The sequence below is a fragment of the Malaclemys terrapin genome, chromosome 2 (assembly GCF_027887155.1).
Source record: "Malaclemys terrapin pileata isolate rMalTer1 chromosome 2, rMalTer1.hap1, whole genome shotgun sequence".
Lineage (NCBI taxonomy): Eukaryota > Metazoa > Chordata > Testudines > Emydidae > Malaclemys > Malaclemys terrapin.
This window is the reverse complement of record NC_071506.1, coordinates 36,148,182-36,174,757: the sequence shown is the minus strand read 5'-3', so window position 1 is coordinate 36,174,757 and position 26,576 is coordinate 36,148,182. Positions and strand designations below refer to the sequence as shown.

At 42.1% G+C, this 26,576-nt stretch overlaps 1 protein-coding gene across 5 annotated transcripts in view; it reads left to right on the top strand.

The window, feature by feature from the left end:
• The window catches only part of FZD6 (frizzled class receptor 6), a 47,115-nt gene that overhangs the window by 8,727 nt on the left and 11,812 nt on the right, over positions 1-26,576 (top strand). For all 5 annotated transcript variants that reach the window (XM_054017873.1, XM_054017875.1, XM_054017876.1 and 2 more), the window contains exon 3: positions 23,776-23,972. In XM_054017873.1, the coding sequence (XP_053873848.1) occupies positions 23,776-23,972 (197 nt within the window). The remainder of the gene's footprint in view (positions 1-23,775; positions 23,973-26,576) is intronic.

The window sequence follows — 26,576 nt, the reverse complement described above, 5'->3', positions numbered from 1 at the left end:
CCCCCCCTATGATTTGAAAGGATTAAGGGGGGGAGGGAGCTAGGAAGGAGGGTTAAGTGGGTCATAAATTGTTGTAATAAGCAATAAATCCAGTGTCTCTATTCAGTCCATGATTTTTAGTATATATTGCAAAGTTATAAATTTAAGCTCTTAGGCTCATCTTTCAAAAGTGTTGTGCAGGTTTTCTTTGAGGAGGAGAACAGAGGTCAGCTATAGAGTGGTGGCTTTGTGAAAAATGTTCACCCACAGGTGATTTGGTGTCTTAACAAAAGAGAAGCTTAAATTTAATAACTGCTAGATACTGAAAATCATGGACAATAGATGCACTGGATTTATTGCTTACTATAGCAATCTGTATAACCCACTTCTTTTTCCACCCCGCCCCTTCCCCTTCTCCTTGAATGGTCCATTGAAATGTGTTAATTACTTATGCTAAAACAGCAACTTAAGAACGGCCATACTGGGTCAGACAAGTCCATCCAGCCCAGTATTCTATCTTCTGACAGTGGCCAATGCCAGGTGCATCAGAGGGAATGAACAGAATAGGTGATCATTGTGATCCATCCCCTGTTGCCCATTCCCAGCTTCTGGAAAACAGAGGCTAGGAACACCATCATGTGTGTTGGCTAGTAGCCATTGATGGGTCTATCCTCCACGAATTCATCTAATTCCTTTTTGAACCCTGTTATAGTCTTCTCTGGCAAAGAGTTCCACAAGTTGACTGTGTGTGTGAAGAAGTCGTTCCTTTTGTTGGTTTTAAACCTGCTGCTTATTCATTTCATTGGGTGACCCCTGGTTCTTGTGTTATGAGGAGTAACTAACACTTACTTACTTACTTTCTCCCCACCAGTCATGATTTTATAGACCTCTATCATATTCCCCCCCCCTTAGTCATCTTTTTTCTAAGCTGAAAAGTCCCAATCTTATTAATCTCCTCATATGGAAGCTGTTCCATACCCTTAATCATTTGTGTTGCCCTTTTCTGTACCTTTTATCAATTCCAATATAGTCCTTAGGCTCAATATCAGGAAAACTTCCCGGCTGTAAGATTCATTAGATTTTAATAGTTTTATAGAAGGAAATGATGTAAGGCCATTTCCAAAGTATTTTAAAATTAGACTATAGGATATTTTCTACTGTTTTGTATAGAGACCAGTCCTGCTTAGGAATGGAAAAAATGATCTAATCTTGTATTTTCCATTTCTAAATTCTGAGGCAGGTGTTCATGTGTCTGTTATCTATGCTTACAGTGGAGAACTAAATGAATCTAGCTACAGCAGCAGGAAAAAATAAGTTAACAGGCACTTTAATTCTTCTAGGATGTACCAAAAATAATATCACTTAAATTATTGAAGCCCAGGTAGAAAATAAAATAAGCACAACACTTCTGTACCAAAAAACACTTCTGTATTTTTCCCCTTCTGTAAAGAGAAATTAAATTGATTCAGTATTGACATAATAGATTATAAAATGAAGAAAACAGTGGAGTTGGGAGAAATAAATCTTTCATGATTAGTTCAACATTAAACAACAAACCCATGCAACTGGTAAACATTGACATCTGTTTTTAAATTACCGTATATCTTCAGCACATGGAAGGGGTTGGTAGGAGAAAGGAAATGCAGTGGCTACAAATAGGGAGTGTCAGGAAATCTGTAAGATGTGTGTTTCAGAATATTAACACACTGAAATGTGGATAGATATTCTTTAAAATTTTAAGTGAAAAATTATCTGGAAGAAGACAAAGGAGATCATGGACTAAAATAGAAATTTTGAAGATTATCTTAAAGAACAATATAGCATAGTGCTCACAAATAATAGTGGCACACCGCTGATGTAAGATGCTTATATAAATTCTTTCATGTACTTGTAATTTAAGACATTAATGTAATAAGGTGAAGCTTCACCAGAAGGTGAGAAAAAAAATTGAATTATAAATATAAAACTGACACATACTATCCAAATTATCCTACATGCGTCTAATAAGGCTAGCTTCAAGACTGGACTGCTTGCTATTTGAATGGCAAAGTGGTTTACTTTCTCCAGGGAGAAGTTGTTGGCTGTATCTCCTTAGAATCACTCTGAAAGTTCAGGAGATGAGCAAATATCTGTACAAGCACTAGCATGAAAGGTAGTTAGTTTATTTTTCTCTTTAGTGTAGAGTTTTATAATGTATTTTTCATTTAACAGCAGTGCAGGTAGAAGATGGGAAATTGTTAGGAAGCATTTATTTGCATGATGTGATAGGTCTGCTGACTTTTGCTGGCCCTTTAGATGGTGGTTTCAGGTGTATTTGTTTTAACCATTATGCAGAAGTGCATAAGGGATAACTTCATTTGTGTACAGTACATAGTGAAGATTAATCCACCAGTTTTGGTGTTAGTAGTGGTAAGCATGTCAGTAGGAAAAGTACTATGCCTTTATTTAACCTCAGGTCAGTATGGCTATTCATGTACTTGAAGTTAAGCATGTATGGAGCAGAAGGAAACGATCCCATAGTTGAGACCCTCCTTCCAGATGATGTCATGGTATCCTTTTGTAATGAGGATACCTCTGTGAGGGAGGGATCTCCAGTTATTAGGAAGAGACAGGTAATAGTAGTGGGGGATTCAATTATTAGGAACTTAAATAGCTAGGTTTGCAATGAACGGGAGAACCGCATGGTGTCTTGCCTGATGGGTGCAAAGGTTGCAGATCTCTTGAGACATCTAGACAGACTTATGTGTAGTACTGAGGAGGAGCCAGTGGTCATGGTACATGAAGGTACCAATGGCATAGGGAAGGATAGGAGAGGTGTCCTGAAGGTCAAATTTAGGCCGCTAGGTAAGAGATTGAAGTCCAGGACCTCCATGGTAGCATTCTCTGAAATGCTTCCAGTTCCATGTACAGGGCCAGTAAGACAGGCAAAACTGCAGGGTCTGAATGCGTGGATGAGCTGATGTAGGGAGGAGGGGTTTAGATGTATTAGGAACTAGGAATCTTTTGGGAAAGGGGGAGCCTATACAGAAAAGATGGGCTCCACCTAAACCAAAATGCAACCAGATTGCTGGCATCTAAAAACAGTTTTTAAAGTAAGGGCTGTGGGAAAGCTGACCGGTGCGGAGTAATATGTGTTTTGGACCGAGACATCCCTTTTGGGGTGGGAGGGAGATCTATTCATGGAGATTCTATATGTCCTAGTAAGAAGATGATAAAATATGGATAGGATCTGATGAGAAACAGTTAAATGAAAAAAAGTCTCAATTACATCGCATAATGGCAGATGGCTAAAAAGTGATTTTTTTAAGTGCTTAGATACAAATGCTAGAAGTCTAAACACTAAGATGGGTGAACTTGAGTGCCTCATATTAAATGAGACTATTGATATAATAGGCATCACAGAAAATTGGTAGAATGAGGATAATGGGACACAGTAATACCACAGTTCAAAATATATCTGAAGGAGAGAATAGGTCATACTGGTGAGGGAGTGGCACTAATGTGAAAGGAAAGCATAGAGTCAAATGAAGTAAAAATCTTAAATGAACAAAACTGTACCATAGAATCTCCAGGGATAGTAATTCCGTGCTTCAATAATAATATAGCAGTAGCGATATACTACTGACCACCTGACCAGGATGGTGATAGTGACTGTGAAATGCTTAGGGAAATTAGAGAGGCTATAAAAATAAACTCCAATAATAATGGGGGATTTCAACTATCCCCATATTAACTGGGTACATGTTGCTGCGGGACGGGATGTGAAGATAAAGTTTCTTGACATCTTAAATGACTGCTTCTTGGACCAGCTAGTCCTGGAACACACAAAAGGAGAAGCAAATCTAGATGTAGTCCAAGTAGAGCTTGGGATCTGGTCCATGAGGTGAATATAGCTGAACCACTAACATAGTAAAATTTAACATCCGTGTGCGGGGGTGGAAAACATGAAAGTAGCCCACCATGTAGTATTTAATTTCAGAACGGGGAACTAAACAAAAATGAGGACGTTAGTTAAACAGAAATTAAAAGATACAGTGCCAAAAGGGAAATCCCTACAAACTGCATGGAAACTTTTTAAAGACACCATATTAGAGGGAGTGTTCCCGCAGCAGTGCTTTGAAGTTTCCAGTGTAGACATACCCTATATGAATTCTTTGCATTGGTCTTCACTGCTGAGGATATGAGGGAGATTCCTAAAACTGAGCCATTCTTTCTAAGTCACAAATCTGAGGAACTGTCCCAGATTGAGGTGTCCTTAGAGGGGGTTTAGGAATAAATTGATAAATAAAACAGCAATGAATCACCATGACCAGATGTTATTCAACCAAGAGTTCTGAAGGAACTCAAATGTGAATTGCAGAACTACTAACTGTGGTATGTAACCTGTTATTTAAATATCCGCTTCTGTACCAGATGACTGAAGGAGAGCTAATGTGACACCAATTCTTAAAAAGGGCTCCAGAGGTGATCCCGGCAATTGCAACCTAATTAAGCCTAATTTCATTATCAGGCAAGTCGATTGAAACTATAGTAAAGAACAAAATTATCAGACCCATAGATAAACACTATTTGTTGGCAAAAGTCAACATAGTTTTTGTAAAAGGAAATCATGCCTCACCCATCCAATAGAATTCTTTGAGGGGGTCAGCAAGCATGTGGACAAAGGGAATCCAGTGCATATAGTATACTTAGATTTTTCAGAAAGCTTTGACAAGGTCCCTCACGAAAGGCTCTTAAGCAAAGTAAGCTGTCATGGGATAAGTGGGAAGGTCCTCTTCTGGATCAGTAGCTGGCTAAAAGATACACAAACAAAGGGTAGGAATAAATGGTCAGTTTTCAGAATGGTGACCCCCCAGAGGTCTGTACTTGGACCAGTACTGTTCAATATACTCATAAATGATCTGGGAAAAGGGGTAAACAGCAAGGTGGTGAAACTTGCAGATGATACAAAACTACTCACAATAGTTAAATCCACTGCAGACCACAAAGAGTTAAAAAGGGATCTCACAAAACTGGGTGACTGGGGAACAGAATGGCAGATGAAATTCAGTGTTGATAAATGCAAAGTAATGCATGTTGGAAAACATCCCAATTATGCATATAAAATGATGGGGTCTGAATTGGGTGTTACCACTCAAGAAAGAGATCTTGGAGTCGTGTATAGTTCTCTGAAAACATCCACTCAATGTACAGTGGCAGTCAAAAAAGCAAACAGAATGTTGGGTATCATTAGGAAAAGGATAGATAACAGAGAAAATATATTGCCTCTATAAAAAGTCATGGTATGCCCACATCTTGAAAATTGCATGCAGATCTAGTGGGGCCCGCTCAAAAAAGATATCAGAATTGGAAAAGGGCAACAAATTATTAGGGGTATGGAATAGCTTCCATACGAGGAGAGATTAATAAGACTGGGACTTCTCAGCTTAGAAAAGAGATGACTAAGGGGGGATATGATAGAGGTCTATAAAATCATGACTGGTGTGCAGAAGGTAAATAAGGAAGTGGTGTTTACTCCTTCTCATAACAAGAACTAAGGGTCACCAAATGAAATTCATAGGCAGCAGGTTTCAAACAAACAAAAAGGACGACTTTTCCACAGGTTGACTATGTGCTGTGACATTCTTTGTTACAGATCTTGTGAAAGCCAAGACTATAACAGGGTTAAAAAAAGAACTAGGTATGTACATGGAAGATGTGTCCATCAATGGCTATTAGCCAGGATTGGCAGGGAAGCAAAACCATGCTCTGAAATGTCCTTAGCCTCTGTGTACCAGAAGCTGGGAATGGATGACAGGAGATAGATCACTTGATTACCTGTTCTGTTCATTCCCTCTGGGGCACCTGGCCTTGGCTGCTGGCGGAAGACAGGATACTGGGCTAGATGGACCATTGGTTTGACCCAGTATGACCATTCTTATGTAAGCCTTTGCAGGATCAGGACCTAATACAATATGAAAGTTTAATATATAATTGCAAACATTAAATCACAATCCTAAGCATCTTAAATATGATAAAGAAATAGTAATAAAGCCTACAAGTGACATATGACAACTTCAGGCAGAGGAAATAGCTCAGTATTTATGTATGAGGCAGGAGACTTTCAAAGTTGTAAGTCAAATTCAATCTCAAGATTTTTTTGTGTGGGGTTAATTTAGCATAATTACTGTTTGTTTTCTTAATTTCTTACAACAGCTTTTTGAAAGATTCTTTTTTTTCCAGCATTTGAATGCTGAGCTACATTGCTTATATCTGATTACATTATCCAACTCTTCTTTCCAGAAGAACTAGTAAAATGGTAGCTCTTGAGACACAGAATACCGTTCACGTTTTTAGATGTTGAAACAGTTGGATGTTTCTAAAACTTGATAAGAATCAATTTTAATATATATTTTCACACTGTCTGGAGTGACTCACAACTGTGAGTGCCTACCTCTGGGCAGACTGAAATGTTTTTATTCACACACTGGCCACTTGCTTTGCGATTAGCATTCTCAGTTACAGTCCTTTTAAGCATTTCACAAGATTTCTTTGAGTAATTTATTTACCGGGTTATATACATATGCAAATGCTTGTAATAACAAACAATGTATTTCACTAGTTTTTTATTAATTGAACACCTCAATACAGTCTCTTACTAGCACACACTTTAATCTAGGATTATCTAATTACAGGAGTATACATAATATCAATGTAGTTATAGGGGTATGTAATGTAATAGACAGCTGGTTACAGATAAGTACAATAATATTAGCATCTCTTTTGATCTCTATTAGCATACGAGTGAATTAATTTGAATATATACTAATACGCTTAACACGTCTTCGATATTCACAAATAAGTGAATTGGCCTATGGCTCTGGCCTGAGCTAGCCTGTCAGTGTCACACACATAGTTATCAAATAACTGAAACTAAACAATACAGTTTTCCTTAACTAATGGATGATCTAATGGGCCAAATTCATCCCTGCATTTAGGTAATTGGTTTTACTTCTGAGATAATTTGGTTTATTGTGTTTTCCAAGCACGTAGAATCATAGGACCAGAAGGGACCTTGAAAGGTTATCTAGTCCAGTCCCCTGCACTCATGGCAGGATTAAATATTACCATCCCTGACAGGCATTTGTCTAATCTGCTCATAAAAAATCTCTGATGGAGATTCAACAACCTCCATAGGCAATTTATTCCAGTGCTTAAACTTCCTAACAGTCAGGTGGTTTTCTTAATGTCCAACCTAAACTGCTCTTGCTGTAATTTACGCCCACTGCTCCTTATCCTATCCTCCGAGGTTAAGGAGAACAATTTTTTTCCCTCCTTTGTGTATCAACCTTTTATGTACATCTCTACCCCAATATAATGCTGTCCTTGGGAGCCAAAAAATCTTACCGCGTTATAGGTGAAACCGCGTTATATTGAACTTGCTTTGATCCACCGGAGTGTGCAGCACTGCTTTACCCTTTTATGTCCGAATTTGTGTTATATCGGGTTGCGTTATATTGGAGTAGAGGTGTACTTGAAAACTATCATAATGTCCCCTCTCAGTCATCTCTTCTCCCAACTTGTGAGTAACTTCACTAACATCTAACCGGTGAAGTGAAAGTTATTCTTTAAACAAATGTAGTAGAATTAAAAAACATAAAGTGAATAATAAATTGCACTCCTCTGGTTAGTCTCTTGAACTATGCTGGCACTGTACTTATGGTGTTTTTTGGAGTAATCTTTCTAGTGGTTTGTAAAGTCTGCCTAGCTCCTCTCATCCTCTTCCCCCAAACCCCAGCCACTCCTGTTTGTTTGAAATGTTGATCTTTAATGTGGGGTGGGGGGAGACAGAGGAGGTCTGTGTATTAGGAACATATCCAAATCTAGATAAGGCTTGCATTCCTTTAGAAACTGATGTGTCTTGGTGGTCTTATTCAGCTTTTTTTAATGGAAGTCAAAAGTATAAATTCAGATTAGTTTATACTAATTCTGATTTTAAAAATGTAAACCATTTTGTATATGAGGGTCGTGAGAGATTGTAAAATCAAGACTTCTAGCTCCATAGTTCACTTTAGGTATAGCACTGAAATATTATAAGAGTTGTTGGAAAGGAAAGTACAGCACCAGAAAACAGAAGCTTTTAAATTAATATTCATTAATACAACTGAAAATGAGCCACATTAAACAGAAGAATGGTAGACTGAGAGCACTTGTACATTGGAAACACACATATACGCATCCCATCTTTAAAAGACCAACTAAAGTTTTATTTCTCTGAAACAGGTTGTGATTTTTTGCAACATATCTGTTAGTTACTAAAAGTGTTTAGTTCCTGCTTGACTGTAGAGGTAAATACTTTTATCCTTCAACACTGAACATTTAGGCTAAATCTGCAGATCTCAAACTTTTCAGAGTTTCTGAGTTTGAGCAGCTGCCCTCTGGCAGGGTGTTTGGATAGAAGAAAGATGGGACTGTCAGAAAATAACAGCTGTTGTAAAGTTCTGAGGAAAGGACTTGGTTTCCTGCCTCAGTCCCCTTCATCTTTTTAAGGTTTAATTATTGTGATAGAATATAGATTAAATATAACTATTAAATTATTTTAGAAATCTTGGTATACTTAACTGTGCTTGTATTTTAAAATGAGGATTGGAATCAGTAAGGTGTTTCCTTGCCTTTCTGTTTCTTAGGATTGGGGTGTGTCTAGAATCATAGAAGTTTAATTACTATGTGTGTGTGTCTATATAGCAAAAATTCCCAGCCAGTCATGTTAAAATGCAATTTTAGACATATCTTGTGTGGGGAAAATTCTGATCTCACAAACTATTTAAAAATACCCATGTGAAAGATCTGAACAGTTTTTTCCTATAATTTAATTGACATAAGTAGCACTATCTTTCTTTCAAGCAAAAACTTTTACATAATTTTTGTCAAAACGTAAGGACACACACAGATTCACAAGGGGGCTTAAACACTTAACTGTCACGTTAGATACTGAAGTTTAACATTTAGGTGCTATTGGCATGCACAAAATCACTGGTGAGATGCTGCCTACCCTTTTAGGTGCCTACGTTTCCACTGTTAAAGTCCCCCAGTTGCCTATATTTCTGTCCTGGGACATGCACACAGCCTAAGTCCTGACAGCACCAAGCAGCTCAGGGCCTAGCTCTCACCTAAGCCCCAGTGAAAGTTCCCTTACCTATCTTGCCTGCAGGGTCTGAGCTGGTGGCTGTGCTAAAAGTCTGCCTAAGAGCATGGCCACCAAATTAGGCCCCTTTTACTCAATAACCCAGTGGCTAGAGCAGTCACCTAGGCTTTGGTGTTCAAATCCCCAATTTGCCTGTTTTGGAGCAGGGACTTGAACTCAGGTCTCCCCACTCCCCATAGGTGAGTGGCCTAACCAATGAGTGTCTCAGTGAAGCCATTCTGCTTTATATAAATAAGTATTCATTGGGCCAGAGAGAGTGAGAATGACTCTCTAGCCTCTGTGGTTAGTACACTCTCCTGGGAGACCCAGGTTCCAGTCCCTGCTCCCATGGATATTTAAGTATTTTATACAAAGTGGAACAGCTTCAACAGGAGAGACACAACTCTTCCCTCCCCACCCACAACTACCCTATAGCCCAGGGCACTCACTTGGGAGTAGGGGAGACCTGACTTCAGTTCCCTGCTCCAAATCAGGTAGACTGGGGAATTGAACGGGGGTCTCCCACATCTTGAGTGAGTGCTCTAACTACTCGGCTGTTGGGGGCAGGCCTCTTTCTCCTCACTCCCCCCCCCCCCCCCCCCTTGAGAAAGGGCTGACCTGGCTTTGGCACCTAACTCCAGGAATGGGTTTATGTCTGGAATCCTGAATGGAGATAGGCACTAACTCCAGGCCAAAGGCAAGTGCATAATTGCCTTTGAGGGATGGGACTTAGGCCACACTCATCTCATTGGCATTTCCTACTGGCTTGTTTAGATGGTTCTCAATTCAGCTTGCTGATGTCTGTGAATTTCTTTTTTGGCACCTAGCTTTCCCCATGCATTGTGAGGGGAGCCCGAGCCCCTAACTTGCTGCTGTGAATTCCTCTATGTGCATAACTCTCAGCATTGCAGCGTCCAAGTACCCTTTTTGAATCTAGCCCCAAATGTGGTTTTTGTAATTCAGTGGTGCACTCTGATGTAATAACAGGACTTAACGCATGTATTTTAAGTTTTCAAAATCTTACACAAACAATTAGAGAAAATATACTTAACACAAGAACAGGTCTTCTGCTTTTTCTGCTATCACTATAATGTAAACTCTCATCCCAGAAGCACTGGTATTATAGAATTACCTTGGATTCAAATGTACAACAGTTGGTGGATCCTATATATATGTAAAGACAGCAGTCATCATACAGTCAGTCTCCCAAATAAAACCAAACCAAAAATGTTTTCTGTTTTTTCCATTGTTCTTTCCACTTGTACCTCTAGTTGTGTAACTTATATATACAGATTAATCATCTAACAGGGGCATTCTGTATAGTTTTACTCTGGTCAGTGCACTTGCGAAACTAAGAATTCAGTTTTAGGCCCCAAACTTGCAAACTGGTCCTTATTGATGCAGAGATCCTCTTGCAGGGTAGGGGTCTACGTTTGTCTATGGAAGGTAGCTAAACTGCATTAAAATGGTTTAAACATAAGTTCAGTGAGTTGCAAAAAATTTTGTTTGAAGGAGCCATGTGTGCAATGTACATTTGCATCTTGAAATCCAGAAATTGTGAATTTTAAGTTGTCAAACAAAAGGAACTGTGTACCAAAGCTTCTCAAAACAGATAATGGTTTTGCTTTCTCAAACCTCCAAATTTATTTTCTGTCATTCCTTGTCAAATCATAAACAATTCACTTAGGGCAGGATGTTTGCTGCTTTGAGATCCTTCTATTGCCATTTCAAAAGTAGGTGTCAGTCTTAATGCTTGAGGTACAGGATCTGAAGTAAGTAGGCCTCTACTCCATAGGTGAACAGTCTATAGTCAGGTCTCTGTGGATAGGTCTACACAGCATTTTGGAGTGAGTCTCCCAGTCCTGGTTGACAGATGTGGGTTAGCGGGATTTGCACTAGCACTCTAAAAAATAGTTGTATAGATAGCACTTTGAAGTTGCAGCTTGGACTGGATCTCCGGCTCTGAAGCTTGGGGCGGGCTTCAGAGCCCAAACTCCAGCCTAAGCCACAACTTCAAAGCACTATCTGTTTAGCTATTTTTTAGAGTGCTAGTGTGACCCCACTAGCCTGAATCTGTTGACCCATGCTGGGAGGCTTGCTTCAAAATATTGTGTAACCTACCCTGTAAGATCTGTAAATATTTTGCTAATTAGTGGACACCAAGTTTCCTTATTATTAAGTAGGCAGTCATGCTGGGGTGTTACATCTTCCAAATAGGTTGGTCTCAGTTAGTGCTTCATTTTTTTTTTTTTTTTTTTTTTTTTTAAACTTGATTGTTAAGTAAGGGTAGCTAGAAAGGTCTTATTCAGTGCTTCTGAGTTAGAAAAATGTACTTTTAGGTTAGATAATATTTTCATTTAAGGGGACGGAGTATGAGAAATTTTTAATTAGCAGAATGATAAAGTAGCCATTTATTTTGATAATCTAAATTGTTAACTCTGAAACCTAACATTGAAAACTTCTGTGCCAACTTTATTTTTTCTAAAAGTCATGAAATAATTAACATAGTCCCTCATCTCTCTGATCAGCAATGGGAGTTGTCTGCAGCGTAACTTGATTTCCAGCTCTCTAATTGGATTCTTTTAAAGTTACTTCGTAGTTTGGGTAAAATTCACTATATATCTCCAGAAAATAGGCTATTAAATTCCTATACTTTTATCAATACCAGTTAGGTTATTCTCTTTGTATGAACCAAAATAAGAGTCAAATAATCTTTGTTATGCAAATTGCATTGTGGCTGTGATATGCTTTGTGTGTAGTCTTTCTAGATTGATCAGAGTTTCTGGAGACTTGTAGCTAACCTAGCCAATTTTACTTTGACATGACAGACTCTTAATTAACCTAAGGTCCATGTTCTCTCATGAGGTGTGTGTGTTTTTTGTTTTTTTTCTAGAGTGGGTCGGAAATTCCTTGAATTTCAACTCTTGTGATTTCTGGGCTTCATTTTGTTGGGTGGGTCAAAGACCGGCTTCAGCGTTTTTATCTCTGTACTTGATCGGTGATGGGATTCAGCCTCCTAAACCAGAGGATCTTCTAGTTATATATATATGGGGTTCAGTACTTCCCACCAATGCCTGATTTCTCCCCCTCGCCGCCCCCCCCCAACACACACCTCTTCATACCCTTTCCTCATTTGGGCAGCAGTGAAGGTGAGGGTATAAGTGTTAGGGTGTGTATGTGACAAGTAGGCCCCTTGGGAACGGGTCGCATGTTCTTTGCAAACAACTCTTGTCTCAGACCTGACAAACTCACTATGCTACACACCTCTTGTAGGGTATTTAGCTGTAAGGGGTAACATGTACGGTATCTATTGAAAGCTCATAACTTATCAAGACTCATAATCATTACAAGATGTATGAATGAGTAATATTTAAGAAATAATGTAACTATATTAAAGGTATGCTTTATGGACTTGGAGTAAAAGTTAGTCACCTGGGGATAATGTCTTGGTGATGGCCCATTCAAGCAGGACCAAGTTGTCATCCCTCGGTTAGCTTCCCCTCCGTTTTCTAGCTTTGCTCCATCCCACGACTATCAATGGAAAACCATCAGACACAACTGCAAATAACTGAAACCACTTCCAGGCAAAAAAGGAACATTGATTGCCAGCTCTCTAACTGGATTCTTGCTCTATCTATGAATAAAGACAAAAGACTGTTTTAGTAAACAAGGTGGGTTGAGGCACTCTGTATCCATTCACTGAGGAAATATCTTATGGGGCAGGGGTATTTTCATAATAGTTTGGATCTTGGTTCCTGTGAAGCCAGCAAGCTCTATAACAGACTGAACTTTGGGGGAAAACCTACTTTATTAGATAGAAAAGGAAACTATTAATAAGTGTAGGTCCTAGTTTGTATTTTATTTTTGTTTTGTATTATCATTTTGTTTCTATCAGTGTCTTGTTGAATCTCTATTCTTAAATAAACCTTCATTAATTTTATTACAAGCACTGTGTTATGTAGGAGTGGTGATTTAAGGTAAAACTAGTAAAATGGGGTACACTGCTCCTTTGGAGACAGAGGATCTGGAATTTATGTGAATAACCAGGGTCATGGGCTGGATATCACAGGGAAATGCTTCAAAGGAACTGAGGGCTGGGGTGCATCTATTGTTGGGCACCTACGCAAAGATAGGGCTGGCATAGCCAGAGGAGAGTGCTTGAGTGGCTAACAGGCTGATGGTGTTAGGGAGCTGACAGCCACCATGGGCAAGGCTACCTCTTGCTAGAGTCAGGAGGTAATAAGGCGACTCACAGTTCTGGGTACCCCAAAGATCGTGACAGGTGGAGTAGAGTTTATCATTGGGTGCAGCTGTTCCTCTACTTGCTGCCTCAGAATTCCTGGGAAGGACTATCCGCACACAGCTCTGTTGGATAAGCTTTCATTGAATACTAATGAACATGTCTGTGTGTGGTGGGGGGCAGAAGGGAAGCATGCTGGTGAAGCCAGAGCTCCTCTTTTCCCCCAAGCCTCATCCTGTGCCATCCCACCAGGATACACCTGTATACTCCGAGGCAGATGGAAGATTAATGGCTCTTCAGTGTATTAGGACGGTAAGGTTAACTACTACTACTTCTGTAAGAGCCCACAAGTGATGAGATTTCTTTGGATAACAGCAGTATTGATATTTTCAAAATGTGTGTGCTCCATAGCAAAAGAAATTCAGTAATTCAATTATTAGAGTCCTGTGAAATTCTTTTTATTTATTTCTCTGGAATTTTGTGTTCGAATATAAGAATGGCCACACTGGGTCAGACCACTGGTCCATCTAGCCCAGTATCCTGTCATCTGACAGTGCCCAGTGCCAAATGCTTCAGGGGGAATGAAGAGAACAAGGTAACTTTTTGAGTTATCCAATCTCTATTGTCCAGTCTTAGCTTCTGCGAGTTGGCGGTTTAGGGACACCCAGAACATGGGGTTGCTACTAACCATTTTGGCTAATAGCCATTGGTGGACCAATCTTCCATGAACTTACCTAATTCTTTTTTGAGACCCATTATAAGTCTGGCCTTCAAAACATCCATGGCAGTGAGTTCACACACTGCCGTCAAGCTGTGGAAGATGTACTTCTTCTTGTTTTGTTTTAAACCTGATGCCTGTTAATTTCACTGGGTGACCCCTGGTTCTTGTATGCAAAGGGGTCAATGACACTTTCACTTTCTTCACACCAATTTGAGGACTTCAGTGACTCAGTCAGAGGTTATGGGTCTATTGCAGGAGTGGGTGGGTGAGGTTCTGTGGCATGCAATGTGTAGAAGGTAAGGCAAATCAGTGGTTTTCAGACTTTGTTTTGGTGACCCTTTTCACACAGCAAGCCTCAGAATGTGACCCCTCCACCTTATAAATTAAAAACAGGAGGGGGAGGGTTAAGTTAATTTAATGGAGGCTCGGGGCTGTCAACCCCTTGGAGCTGACCGCTCGTGACCCACATATAACCACCTTATGACCCCCTGAGAGTCATGACTCCCAGTTTGAGAACCCTGGACTAGATCATGATAGTCCCGTCTGGCCTTATAGTCTGAGTCTGAGACTGGATCATCTCTGTCCGCATGCTTGTTGAATTCCAATAGAATAGTGAGGCTTGATTTCCCTTTACAAAAGCGGTGTTGATTCTTCCTCAACATATCATGTTCAGCTATGTCTGATTCTGTTCTTTACTATATTTTTCAACCAATTTGCCTGGTGTTGAAGTTAGGCTTACCAGTCTGTAATTGCCAGGATTGACTCTGGAGCCTCTTTTTTTTTTTTTTTTTAAATTGGTGTTATATTAGCTACTCTCCAGTCATTTGATACAGAGGGTGATTTAAGCAATAGGTTAATACCACAGTTAATAGTTCTGCAATTTCATATTTGAGTATTATTTTGTCCCCTGGGCAGGGGCAGGTGAGGTTGGGTCCTGTCTCAAGGGGGTGGGAGGCTCGGCTGGAGAGCTAGCTTACTCTCTAGAGCAAGCCCATTCCATGCTCATCCCACATGGCTCCTGTTTGGTGGAACTGGGTCTGGCACCCCACTCTGGGCATTGTGACCTGGCGCATGGGGCTGCAGTACTACACAGGTTTGGCCTGGCCACCCCTCCGTCATGATAAGCCTGGGGCAGCTAGGCCAAATTTGAATGAGTTGTGCTACAACCCTTTGCATCAGGTCGCAATGCCAGTCACTGAGATTTGGCCTGGTCAGACGTAAGTGGCACTCTGACCTGGTGTTCCAGAGTGGTTTTGTTTTGTTGTTTTATACATTGTTGTTTTATGTTGTTTGCTATTTGCAAAAAGCATAGAGCTCTACCAGCTATATCCATTTATTATAGTATGGATATAAATATATGAAGGACATAGCACCTGAACCCTGAGTTAGCTTTATCATCAGCTAGTTGAGGTTTGCCCTCCCACTGGAACAATTTATAAGGTTGTGATGGGTCACTGGAAATTTTTGAATGGCGATTGGATGTTTTTCTAAAAGATGATGTGCTCTAATACAACTGTAGCCATTGGACTTGAAGCAGGAATTAATTCAGGGAAGTTCTATGGGCTGTGTTATGTAGGAGGTCAGATTAGATGATCATAGTAGTCCCGTCGAGCCTTAAAATCTGTATCTGGGGTATATAATATTATTTGAAGGTCTACAGTGTATTTTTATTTTTGTCTCACATTTATGCTCTGTATAATCTACATGGAGAGAGCTATATATAACTGAAAGTTTTGCACAAAGATTTCAGATCTGTAGTGCTTAGAATAGAAGCATTTTGTTATGATGGTTTTGAATTGTAAGTGACATCTATAATTTAGGTTCAGACCTCAAAATGCAGTGTGGTGTGTTTTTGTTGTTGTTTGTAAGCCATTTGGGAAAGCTGAGATTTTAAATCACTGTACTTAAGTTTTTCACAGCAGCTACTTTTATTAAGATTTAAATGATGATTTCATATTTATTTATACTGTTTCTAAACTTTGTGACCATTTATAAAAAAATATATATATATTTTTAACTTGGAAGAAGTATAATAGGGAGGGCATCTTTACAACAATTAAATTATTTTAAAACTCCTACTCTTACTACTCTGTGAAAAATAACTGTAACAGGCTAAAGCATAGAGGAAATATAAAGAAAAACGTGTGTGTGTGTGTGTGTGTGTGTGTGTGTGTGTGATCAGAGGCACAAGGCAGTTAAATGGCCAGCTCCTGTTGGCCTTCAATAGGAGTTAAGCAGCTAACTGCCCTTTTGTGGCTTTGAAAATATTTTCCCAGGTGCTTTTGCTCCCTTCTGGTTGGAATTCTGAGTAATGAAAGAGATGGGGATTCGAATGGAATTGTTAAGTCATAGCTACAGTAATGGTAGTCATAGGTAGGGTTGCCAGACGTCCGGTTTTCGACTGGAACGCCTGGTCGAAAAGGAACCCAGGAGGCAGCATGCAGAGTCTCCCTGGCCACCCATGTGCCATGGGGCTGAAGGAATCTAGCAGCCGCTTCCTGGGAGCCGCAGAAAGCATGGCTGGGACCTTGATCCCCGTCCCGCACCCCAATCCCCTGCCCCAGCTGGAGTCCTCTCCCGCACTCAAACTTCGTCCCAGAACCCATACCCCCTCAACACCCAGACCTAGCCCTGAGCCCTATCCTGCACCCCAAATCCCTCATTCCTAGCCCTACCCCAGAGCCTGTAGCCCCAGCCAGAGTCCTCACCCCCCCTGCACTCAACCCCCAGCCCAGAACCCCTCATTTCTTGCCCCACCTGGAGCCCACACCCAGAGCCCATACCTGCACCCCAAACCACTCATCCATGGCCCCACCCCAGAGCCTGCACCTCCAGCCAGAGCCCTCACCCCCCTCCTTCACCCCAACCCCCTGCCACAGCCCGGTAAAAGTGAATGAGGGTGGGGGAGAGCGAGCAACGGAGGGAGGGGGGGATGGAGCGAAAAGGGGCGGGACCTTGGGGAAGGGGCAGGAAAGGAGTGTTCGGTTTTGTGCAGTTAGAAAGTTGGCAACCCTAGTCATAGGTTACAGGACCAAAAGGGACCGCTATAATAATGCTGTCTGACCTCCTATTTAACACAAGCCAGAGCACTTCCCTGCATTAACTCTTGTTTGAACTAGAGCATATATTTTACATTTTGAGACCTGTCAGACAGTTTTTAATCCATTTAATTTCATGATAATTTGTATCATTCTAATTTTTAATCAAAAAGTTGTGCTGTACCCATTCAAATACCTTACAGACCCATTGTGCTAGGCGCTGTACAGACAGCGAACAAAAAGACAGTCCTTGCCCCCAAAGAACTTACAATCTCAGTATAAGACCCAGAGACAACAGGGATACAGCCAGCTCAACAGGAAAATACAAGGAAACAATGGGTATATCTACACTTCGATCTGGGGGTGTGATTCCCAGCTCAGCTGCTACCCAGGGTTTTTCAGAACCCACAGCAGTGGTAACTGTTTCACTCCAGGCAGTGTCAGGAATAAATCAATGGGAACACAGCAATTCCGTCTGATAAAAGATTAATGCAAGTAAGCGTGCTCTATCTAATACTGCAATTTATTAGATTTAAACACAGACAAAAAAAATAGGTTTAGAACATCCCAAATATTTACCTAAAATCTGGAACAGTATTGAGTAATTAATAGCAGGCTCACAGGGACCAGTTGCTCACCTGCTAGGGAGAAAAGGCGCCAGGAAAAAAAATCTCTTAAGATGGCTTCAGAGAACTGCTCCAAAGTACACTGCATTAGCTTGTCTTGTATAACTAACTTGTACAAAATTCATAGGTCATAGTGACCCCTACTCAGTCAGCACTTTTCCTAACTTTCAATAAACTACTTATTAACAAACATTCCTAACATCATAAACTTCTATATCAAAGGTGCCCAAATCCAAGATTTTCATCCACCAAGGTTTTCAGTCTCAGTTGTTGACTTTTCTTTCCCCTCCTCCCATTCTAATTAGCAGAAACTGCCAGTTAGTTTTGACCTTGCTTCTAAAAGCCTGCTTTCAATTTAACCCTTAACTATGTGGTGTTCTATTTATTAATTCATGGTGGCTGAATGCCCATATTATGATTGCAGTTAGCTTGATAAAATCTTGGGGTACAAATACCCCTCAAATCCTGGGCAACACAAGTAAACATACTCATGCTAGCTCTCATTGAGCGAGTGCATTAAAAATGGAATGTAGCCACAGCTGCATGAGCTGCAGGATGAGCTAGTCAACTCGAGTACATGCCCATTTGAGACCCTAGGCATGTACTCAGGATGGCTAGCCTGTGCCACTGCTGATACTGCCACAGCTAGCTTCATGCTATTTTTAGCATGCTAGCTTCTCCAGGCATGAGAGACATCATGGGAGGTGCTTGTTTGAAAATTTATCAAGTGGGCAAAGGAGGCTAACATGATGGACTGATGGAAGACAAGAGTCAACCTTTCTGTACTGAATGAGAGATGAAGGCAGGGTGGGAATAGGCTGTGAAGGACTTTGAAGATTAACAAAAATAGTTTGTTTGATACGATAGAGAAGAGGGAGCCAGTGGACTGATGTAAAGAGAGGGTTCAAGACACGGTCAAAGCTATGCATAGGAAAATGATTTTTGCAATAGTATTCTGAATGGATCTCAGCAGGGCCAGATTGCATTTGTCAGGACCAGAGAAAATACTGTGGTGGTCAAGATGTGAGATGATGGCTGGGCAAGAGCTTTAGCTGTGTGGGTGGATAGGGGAAATTTTATGTTAGAGATATTACATCAACACTGTTACCTTTATCAACCAAACTTGTAACCTCATGGAAAAAAAGATACTGGGTTAGTTTGACAGGATCTGTTTTCCATAAACCCATATTCCATGACTTTCTGGGACGTCCATGACTTCTGCAGTTGCAGCAGCGGTCCTAGGGGTGGCCCTGGAGCAGCTGTCCCGAAGCAGTGGTATTCTAAGGCTCCCTTTCCCCCCACAAGCAGCTAAGACTTAGTCAAGGGTATTTATAGTAAAAGTCATGGAGGGGTCACAGGCCATGAATTTTTGTTTATTGCCTGTGACCTGTTCATGACTTCTACTAAAAATATCCATGACTAAATCTTAACCTTCGTAATTCTCAATAGATCAAAGAACTGGTTGAAATAAGAATACAAGGAGAGAATGAGGACTCATACAGAACCCCTGGGATGGCAGGGAAGAAATAATGGACCCTGAAATGGGGGCCCACACAAAACCCCTACTTATGGGGTGGGGGGAATGAGGGGCCCAGGCATGGGTGGGAAGGGGGAGATACAGAGCCTTGGCATGGGAGGGGGCTATAGTGACACCCTGGCGTGTAGCATAGGAGCAAATGGGGGACTGTCATATGCCATAGGTCTCAAGCCCAGGCCTGTGGGTGTACCGAGCCAGGAATCATATTCTCTGCACCACCAAGCTACAAGGGCAGGTAAGCAAACTGTAGCTGATAACCTGCAAACGGGCTGCACTGGTTGATTCAGTGGGATCAACTGACTAGCAGCAGACTGCTGATTGGACACCTCTTAGCGTAAAGATCCTTATTCCTGCTATGCTTGTTGTCAGAGCAAGTAGTTGCTAGGCCTACTGCTGCCCAGATCCCTGACACCAAGTTCCTTTCTCCTTGCCTGGTTCCTGTTTGTTTCCTGTTTCCTTTCCCTAACTCCAGTTACTGACTTCAGTTTGACCCTTGGCATGACTCCTGACCACGACCCTGACTCTCCTTGAGGCTCTGACCACTGGATCAGACTGCTCACATTACAAGCCCTGACAGGGACATGCAAACAGCCTCTGGCATGTTGCAGGGGGTGGAATGGGAGGGCACTTAGAGCCCCTGACAAGGTGGAGAATGGTACTTACTAAGGTAAGTACTGCCCTTCCAGAGCCCACACCCCGCATCCTGCCGTAAGTGCAGGGGATTGGACTAGATGACCTCTCAAAGTCCCTTCAAGTCCTATGATTCTATGTTTCTATCCTTTCCTGCACTCCAACCCCCTGCCCCAGGTCGGAACCTCCCTCCAGGAGCTTGCACTCCAATCCCTCAGTCTGAGTCTGGAACCCCCTCCTGCACTCCAAACCCCTCATCCCTGACCACACCCCCAGCTGGAGCCCTCACTCCCTCCCGACTCCAACCCCGTGCCCCTGTTGGGAACCTCCTCCCGCATCCTGAACCTCCTTTCTGGCTCCACCCCGGAGCCCACACCCCAGCTGGAGCTGGATGGGAAATGATTTTTCTCTGTCCCTTGTAGTGGGACAAAATTGAGACCTTTTGAAGTTTTTGACAAAATTAAGAGAAACTCCAGAAAATCCATTAGCCTGGTGGTTAGGGTACTCCCTAGGACGTGGGAGAAACTGATCTGGAGCAGGGACTTGAACCTGGGTCTCCAGCATTCCACCAGGCTATTGGATATTCTGGGGTTTTTGCTTGCTGCACATTATACAAGAGTTGTGCCTGCCTCCTCAGCAGAAAGTGCTCAAGTCTTAGGGTTCCAACAGAAGACAATTGCAAAGACAGGTGGTCAAGTGCACATACTTTCATAAAGCATTACTTTCTGTAATGGAATCCGCAGATGAAGCGCACAGCCAGACTGTTCCATGGCATAGTGCCAACTTAACATTTTTTATTTTTAATGAGGGGCTTTTCTGTTTTTATCTTCCCCATCCCAAACACACCTCTAAATTTTATTACTTATGTATCATGAAGATTGTTGGACATGTAGTTTTGTGAGGAAAAAAATGTATTTATTTTCTCTTAAATAGCATGTCCACCAATCCCATTCTTCCTCAGGGGATCTTTACTGTTGAACGTTAAAGCATCTTGGTTTGAAAAACAGCTTGTTAATGTTCGTTTCCATTGCAGAATCAAAAATTGACTTCTCCCTCTCCCAATCACTGACTGACAGCTTTAGAATTGTTTCTAGCTGCCAGAAGGTATAATAAGGATTGGGAGACATATCCATTAATTGGAAAGAAACAGCTGGGTAACAGTTTTTCCTTTCTGTCCCATTTGCTTATACCATACATTCTGCGCCACTGTGAGAACTCCTCATATTCATCCGATTTATCTACAGATTTTCATATGGGTCATATATTATTTCAACTTTCCTGCTATACATATTTGACTACTAGTTGGAGCCATAACTTAGTACAAATATTACCTGCATCTTGGAGGGTGTTTTGTTTTGTTTTTTTACGGTAACAAAAAAAGAGACCCATTTAATCAAGTTTCAGAGTAGCAGCCGTGTTAGTCTGTATCCGCAAAAAGAACAGGAGTACTTGTGGCACCTTAGAGACTAACAAATTTATTAGAGCATAAGCTTTCCGAAGAAGCATAAGCATATGCATCCGAAGAAGTGGGCTGTAGTCCACGAAAGCTTATGCTCTAATAAATTTGTTAGTCTCTAAGGTGCCACAAGTACTCCTGTTCCATTTAATCAAGTAGCTGTCCTAGTTTAGGAATATTACTTGGTATATATTGTCAATATAATGGCAAATAGACCCTCAAAATTAGCAGTAACTAGTGGATGGGACTGCAGTCTAAGTTAAACCATGTTTTTACCTAGTAATCAATTTGGTATAACATAAATAACAAGTTATTTTTTCCTCTAGTAGGCCCGCCTGCCTGAAAACAGTGCATTAAGCTATTACTAAAGTTGTATTTAATTTTACGCTAGTAGTTGCTAGGTAAAAGTGGTTACCAGTAATTCAATGTCTTACTTTATGTAGTGAAGATATAAACTCGGAACCTTTGACAGAGGAATGCTGGCCTGTTTTTGAGTTTTGGAATATATTTATATAGAAAATCAATGTTACTTAATTACATTAATCATAACAAATCTCAGACATTCAGATCCCATGGTGATGAATGTGATATATCTTTGCCAAGATTTTTAAGTAAATGGGAGCTGCGAGGTTGTCAGCAGTTCTTAAAACCAGGCCACTTATTTAGGTGCCTAACTATGAAATTAGGATCCTAACTTTAGGCACCCATTTTTGAAAATCTTAGGGTACGTCTTCACTTACCGGAGGGTCCGGCAGCAGGCAATCGATGTTCTGGGATCGATTTATCGCGTCTGGTTAAGACGCGATAAATCGATCCCAGATCAATCCCGGAAATGCTCGCCGTCGACGCCGGTACTCCAGCTCGCTGAGAGGAGTACGCAGCATTGACGGGGGAGCCTTCCTGCCGCGTCTGGACCCGCGGTAAGTTCGGACTAAGGTACTTCGAATTCAGCTACGTTTTTAACGTAGCTGAATTTGCGTACCTTAGTCTGAAGTGGGGGCTTAGTGGGGACCAGGCCTTAGTCTTAGAAAACACTTGTAGGTGTATAGTACTATCCTCATTTCACAGATAGGGAAATTGAATTAGAGAGGTTGCCACTGGACTAAGATATCAGAGTAGAGTTACGGTTAGCGATGTTAACAGAATTCAGAAGTCCTTTGTTCCAGTCATTCAGATCACTAGTTACAATCCTTTTTTATAACTGTCAAACAAGTAGTCTTTTTTCATAATATCTTTTCAAATCCACATGAAAGTCAAATGAGACCCATAGTGATTAAAATTATTTGCAGTATTGTTGTAGCCATGTTGGTTCCAGGATATGAGAGACACCAAGTAGGTGAGGTAATATATTTTATTAGGCCAACTTCTGTTGGTGGAAGGGATAAGCTTTCAAGCTACACATACCTTTTCCATACCTGAAGAAGAGCTAACGAGAGTGTCTGAGCTAAAATACAAGGTTGGACAGATTGTTAAACACAAGAGGCTCACACATTCTGTAGGAGACCACTTAAAACGAAATGGACAATTAAGGGTTAGCAGGCTGTAGGGCAGGAGTAGTCAATAGGTGGACTGTGGGCCAAATCCAGACTGCCAAAGGCTTTTAACTGGACTGTGCAACTCTGGGGGGGGGGCCATGGGCAGTTAGTGCAGGGGAGAGGGGTTAGTGTGGGTAGAGAAGTGACTGGCAGTGTTCTTGAGCTTGGGAGAGCTGGGGCTGCAGGGTAAGGTGGAGGAGCCTGCACCAACACTCACCCTGCTGCTGCCACCTCCACCACCCTTTGGCCACCACCGCCTGCGACTGAGGAGCAGGAGTGAAGGCGCTTGACTACCTGCCCCACAGGGGCCACAGCGTGCTCAAGTGGCCAGAAGGCACAACTGCAGCTCAGTCCTGCCTGCAGTTTAGCCCAACTGTGGCAACCGTGCTTTGTGTGCCCCTGGTCAAAGAGGGTGCCATTTAGGGAGGGCAGGGGGTGCACCTGCCCCCCCCCCCCGTTTCATGTCACCCCCTGGGTGGTCGGGACTCCCACTGCCCCAGAAGGTGCCTGGGACAGACATGTAATTCCCTAAATGGAGCCCAGGGCTGACAGCGGGAGCCCCGGCAGGCAGCCAGGGCTGACACATATCTCTGGGTGTGGGGGGGTGCCCCCCATCCACCTTCCCTAAAGGGAGCGCTGCCAGGCTGGAGCTCTTCCCACTGGAGTCCGGACCTTGACTATACCTTGAGCAAGAAATTTGGACCTTCACAAAAAATATTTGACTACCCCTGCTGTAAGGTGTGTTACAAATCCATAAAACCAGTGTCTCTGTTAAGTCCATGGTTTTTAAATTTGCTGATCTGTTTCTTTTAAAAATTACTAATCAAAATCATTCTTTTTTTTTGTAAAGCCTTTTCTTCCTCTTGTGAATCTCCACTGTTCTCCAGATGTCCACACATTTCTGTGTAAAGCATTTGTGCCTGCCTGCGTGAAGCAAATTCATGTGATTCACCCTTGTCGAAGACTTTGTGAGAGAGTGTACTCCGACTGTAAACAGTTGATAGACACTTTTGGGATCACCTGGCCGGAGGAACTGGAATGTAACAGGTGTAGTATCTTTTAATCTGACAGGCAATGAAGGTGACATTTTCAAACACTCCAGATTTGACCCACAGCTGAACTTGAAAGTCTGAGACCGAGAATGTGTTAATATCTGCTTCAGAGTAGTCCCCACACCAGTGGGGATCCTGAGAGGTTACATGAGCAAGAGAGAAATTTCTCTTCAAGACACTTTATTAAACTGATCTCCTGGATTTTCTGTTAGTAATTTTGTCTCAGTACAAAATGCTTAAAACATATTTGTCTGCTTCCTTATCTGTAAAATGGGATAATAGTACTTACCTACTTCACAGAGGTTTTATGAAGAATTATAGAGTTTAAGGTCAGAAGGGACCACCATATCATCTAATGTGACCTCCTTACTCCTGAGGGAATTCTGCACCAAAAAAAAATTAAAAATTCTGCACACTATTCTAAAATTCAGTAAAATTCTGCAAATTGTATTTGTCAATAAATGTGGAGGCTGCAACATGGCAGTGGGGAGCACAGGCCACTGGCTACATGGAGGTGGAAGATCACCCTGCAGCTCCTCCCCCAGGACACCGACTCAGCAGTGAGGCAGCACCTGACCCTGACACAACGCAAGGGCCAGTTCTGTCCCAGAAACACCACAGGGCCATGCCTCTCCACCCAGACTCACCAGGTGTGGGGCAGGCAGGTTCAGCCTGGCCAATCCAAATGTGGAGGGGCTTAGTGTGGGGGGGATCCAGGTGTGGGTTGAGAGAGTTCTGTGTGGGGCAGTTTGTGTGCGGTCAGCTCTGGGGGAGTCCAAGTTTGGGGGGATTGGATGCACAGGGGCTTGTTGGGGAGCGGGGGGTGGGGTTCCAAGTTCAGAAGTAATGGAACTCTGCAGAGGGGTCCAGGTGAAGGTAGTTGAAGTTCAGCGGGGGGGAGGGGGTGTCTGGATGTGGGGGGATGGGGCTCAGCGGGGGGGGTCAGGTGTAGGGGGCTCAGTGGGGGGGGGGTCTGGGTGCTGGGGGAGTGGGGCTTGGTGGGATGGGAGTTTGAGTGTGAGGGGTGGTCCAGGTGCAGGAGGATGGTGGTTTTGAGTGCAGGGGACTCAGCGAGGGGTGGTCTGGGAGCAGGGGTGGGGATCTGGATGCAGGGGGTGAGGCTTGGAAGGGTGGGAATTCGGATGTGTGGGGGGTGAGGCTCGACAGGGGTCTGTGTATGGGGGGATCCAGATGCACAGGTTGTGGGCAGTGGGAGTAGCTCCCCATACCGTGACCTCTACTCACACAGCTGAGGAGCAACGTGGCAGGAAACAGGGTGTGTGTAAGGAGTTTCCTGCAGCTGGGGGAGGTTTTTGGAGGTGAGTTTGACCCGGCTCTGGCTGCTCCTTGCAGGGGAAGAAGTGGTCCCATCCTCTCCCAGCCCAGCTGGGACTAGCAACTGGACCCAGCACAGGGTAGGAGTCACCAGCTGGGGCATACCCAGCCCCACCCCCTGCAGTGATTTACCTTTTCGCCAGCTGCTCTGGGTGCCTGAAATGACGCACCCACTCTGCTGGAGAGGGGCATGTGACCACTCTTGCAGTTTCCCTTTGCTTCCCTGTTATAAAGTAATTTTTCTGCAGGGAAGCAAATCTATTGGGGACATGAATTCTGCGCACACGCAGTGGTGCGGAATTCCCCAGGCTTAACCTCCTGTATATCCCAGGAGACAGACACACAAACCCCGACAACCGAAATTAGACCGAAGTATTACAGCCCCCAAAGTACTATGAAATATAAATCACTCTGTCTATACATCCTTAAGTACCGAAGGCTTTTATTTTAATCTTAACCACTTAGCTGAACAAATTAAACCTCCCATTACTTTATCTATGCTGCATGCCAATATTCAGTATTTCACAAAAATCTTATCTTTGTTTCTTTTAGCCCCCAGAGGGATAATCATAAATTCATAGATTTTGAGGGCCTGAAGGGATCATTATTATAATTTAGTCTGAACTCCTGCATGATACAGGAAATTGAACCTCACCCAGTAATTTCTGTTGGCAACTATAGCATTTGTTTTTGAAAGGTATCTAGTTTTGATTTAAGACTTCAAGTGATTGAGAATGCACCACATCCTTAGGTAAGATGTTCCAATGGTTAATTACTCTTACTGTTAGAAATAAAATATGCACCTAATTTAAGTCTGAATTATCTAGATTCAGTTTCCAGTCATTGGATCGTTATGCCTTTTTCTACTAGATTAAAGGGCCATCTACTATCAGAAATCTCTTCCCCATTTAGGCACTTGTAGATCATAAGTCATCTCTTTACTGTGCATAGCCACAGGGAAGAGAGTCTGTGATAGTAGGGACCCAAGGGCAGGGGACAGGTTGAGCAGTAGCATGGAAAAACGGTATGGAGGCCCATGGGATATTCAGGCTCTGCAGCATTTCAGACTCTCACCCCTGCCCCTCTGCAGAGCTATAAACCTCTCTCAGAATTGTTCTGTAGAATTCGCCATCTTAGAATCTTATTCAGAGATTCAGTATATTTTCTAAATTATATTTTAAAATCAAATACTCAGTTTTTTCCAGGAACCATTGCATCTCTAAATTATTCTACTACTGACAATAGTAACTTAAAGTTAATACTT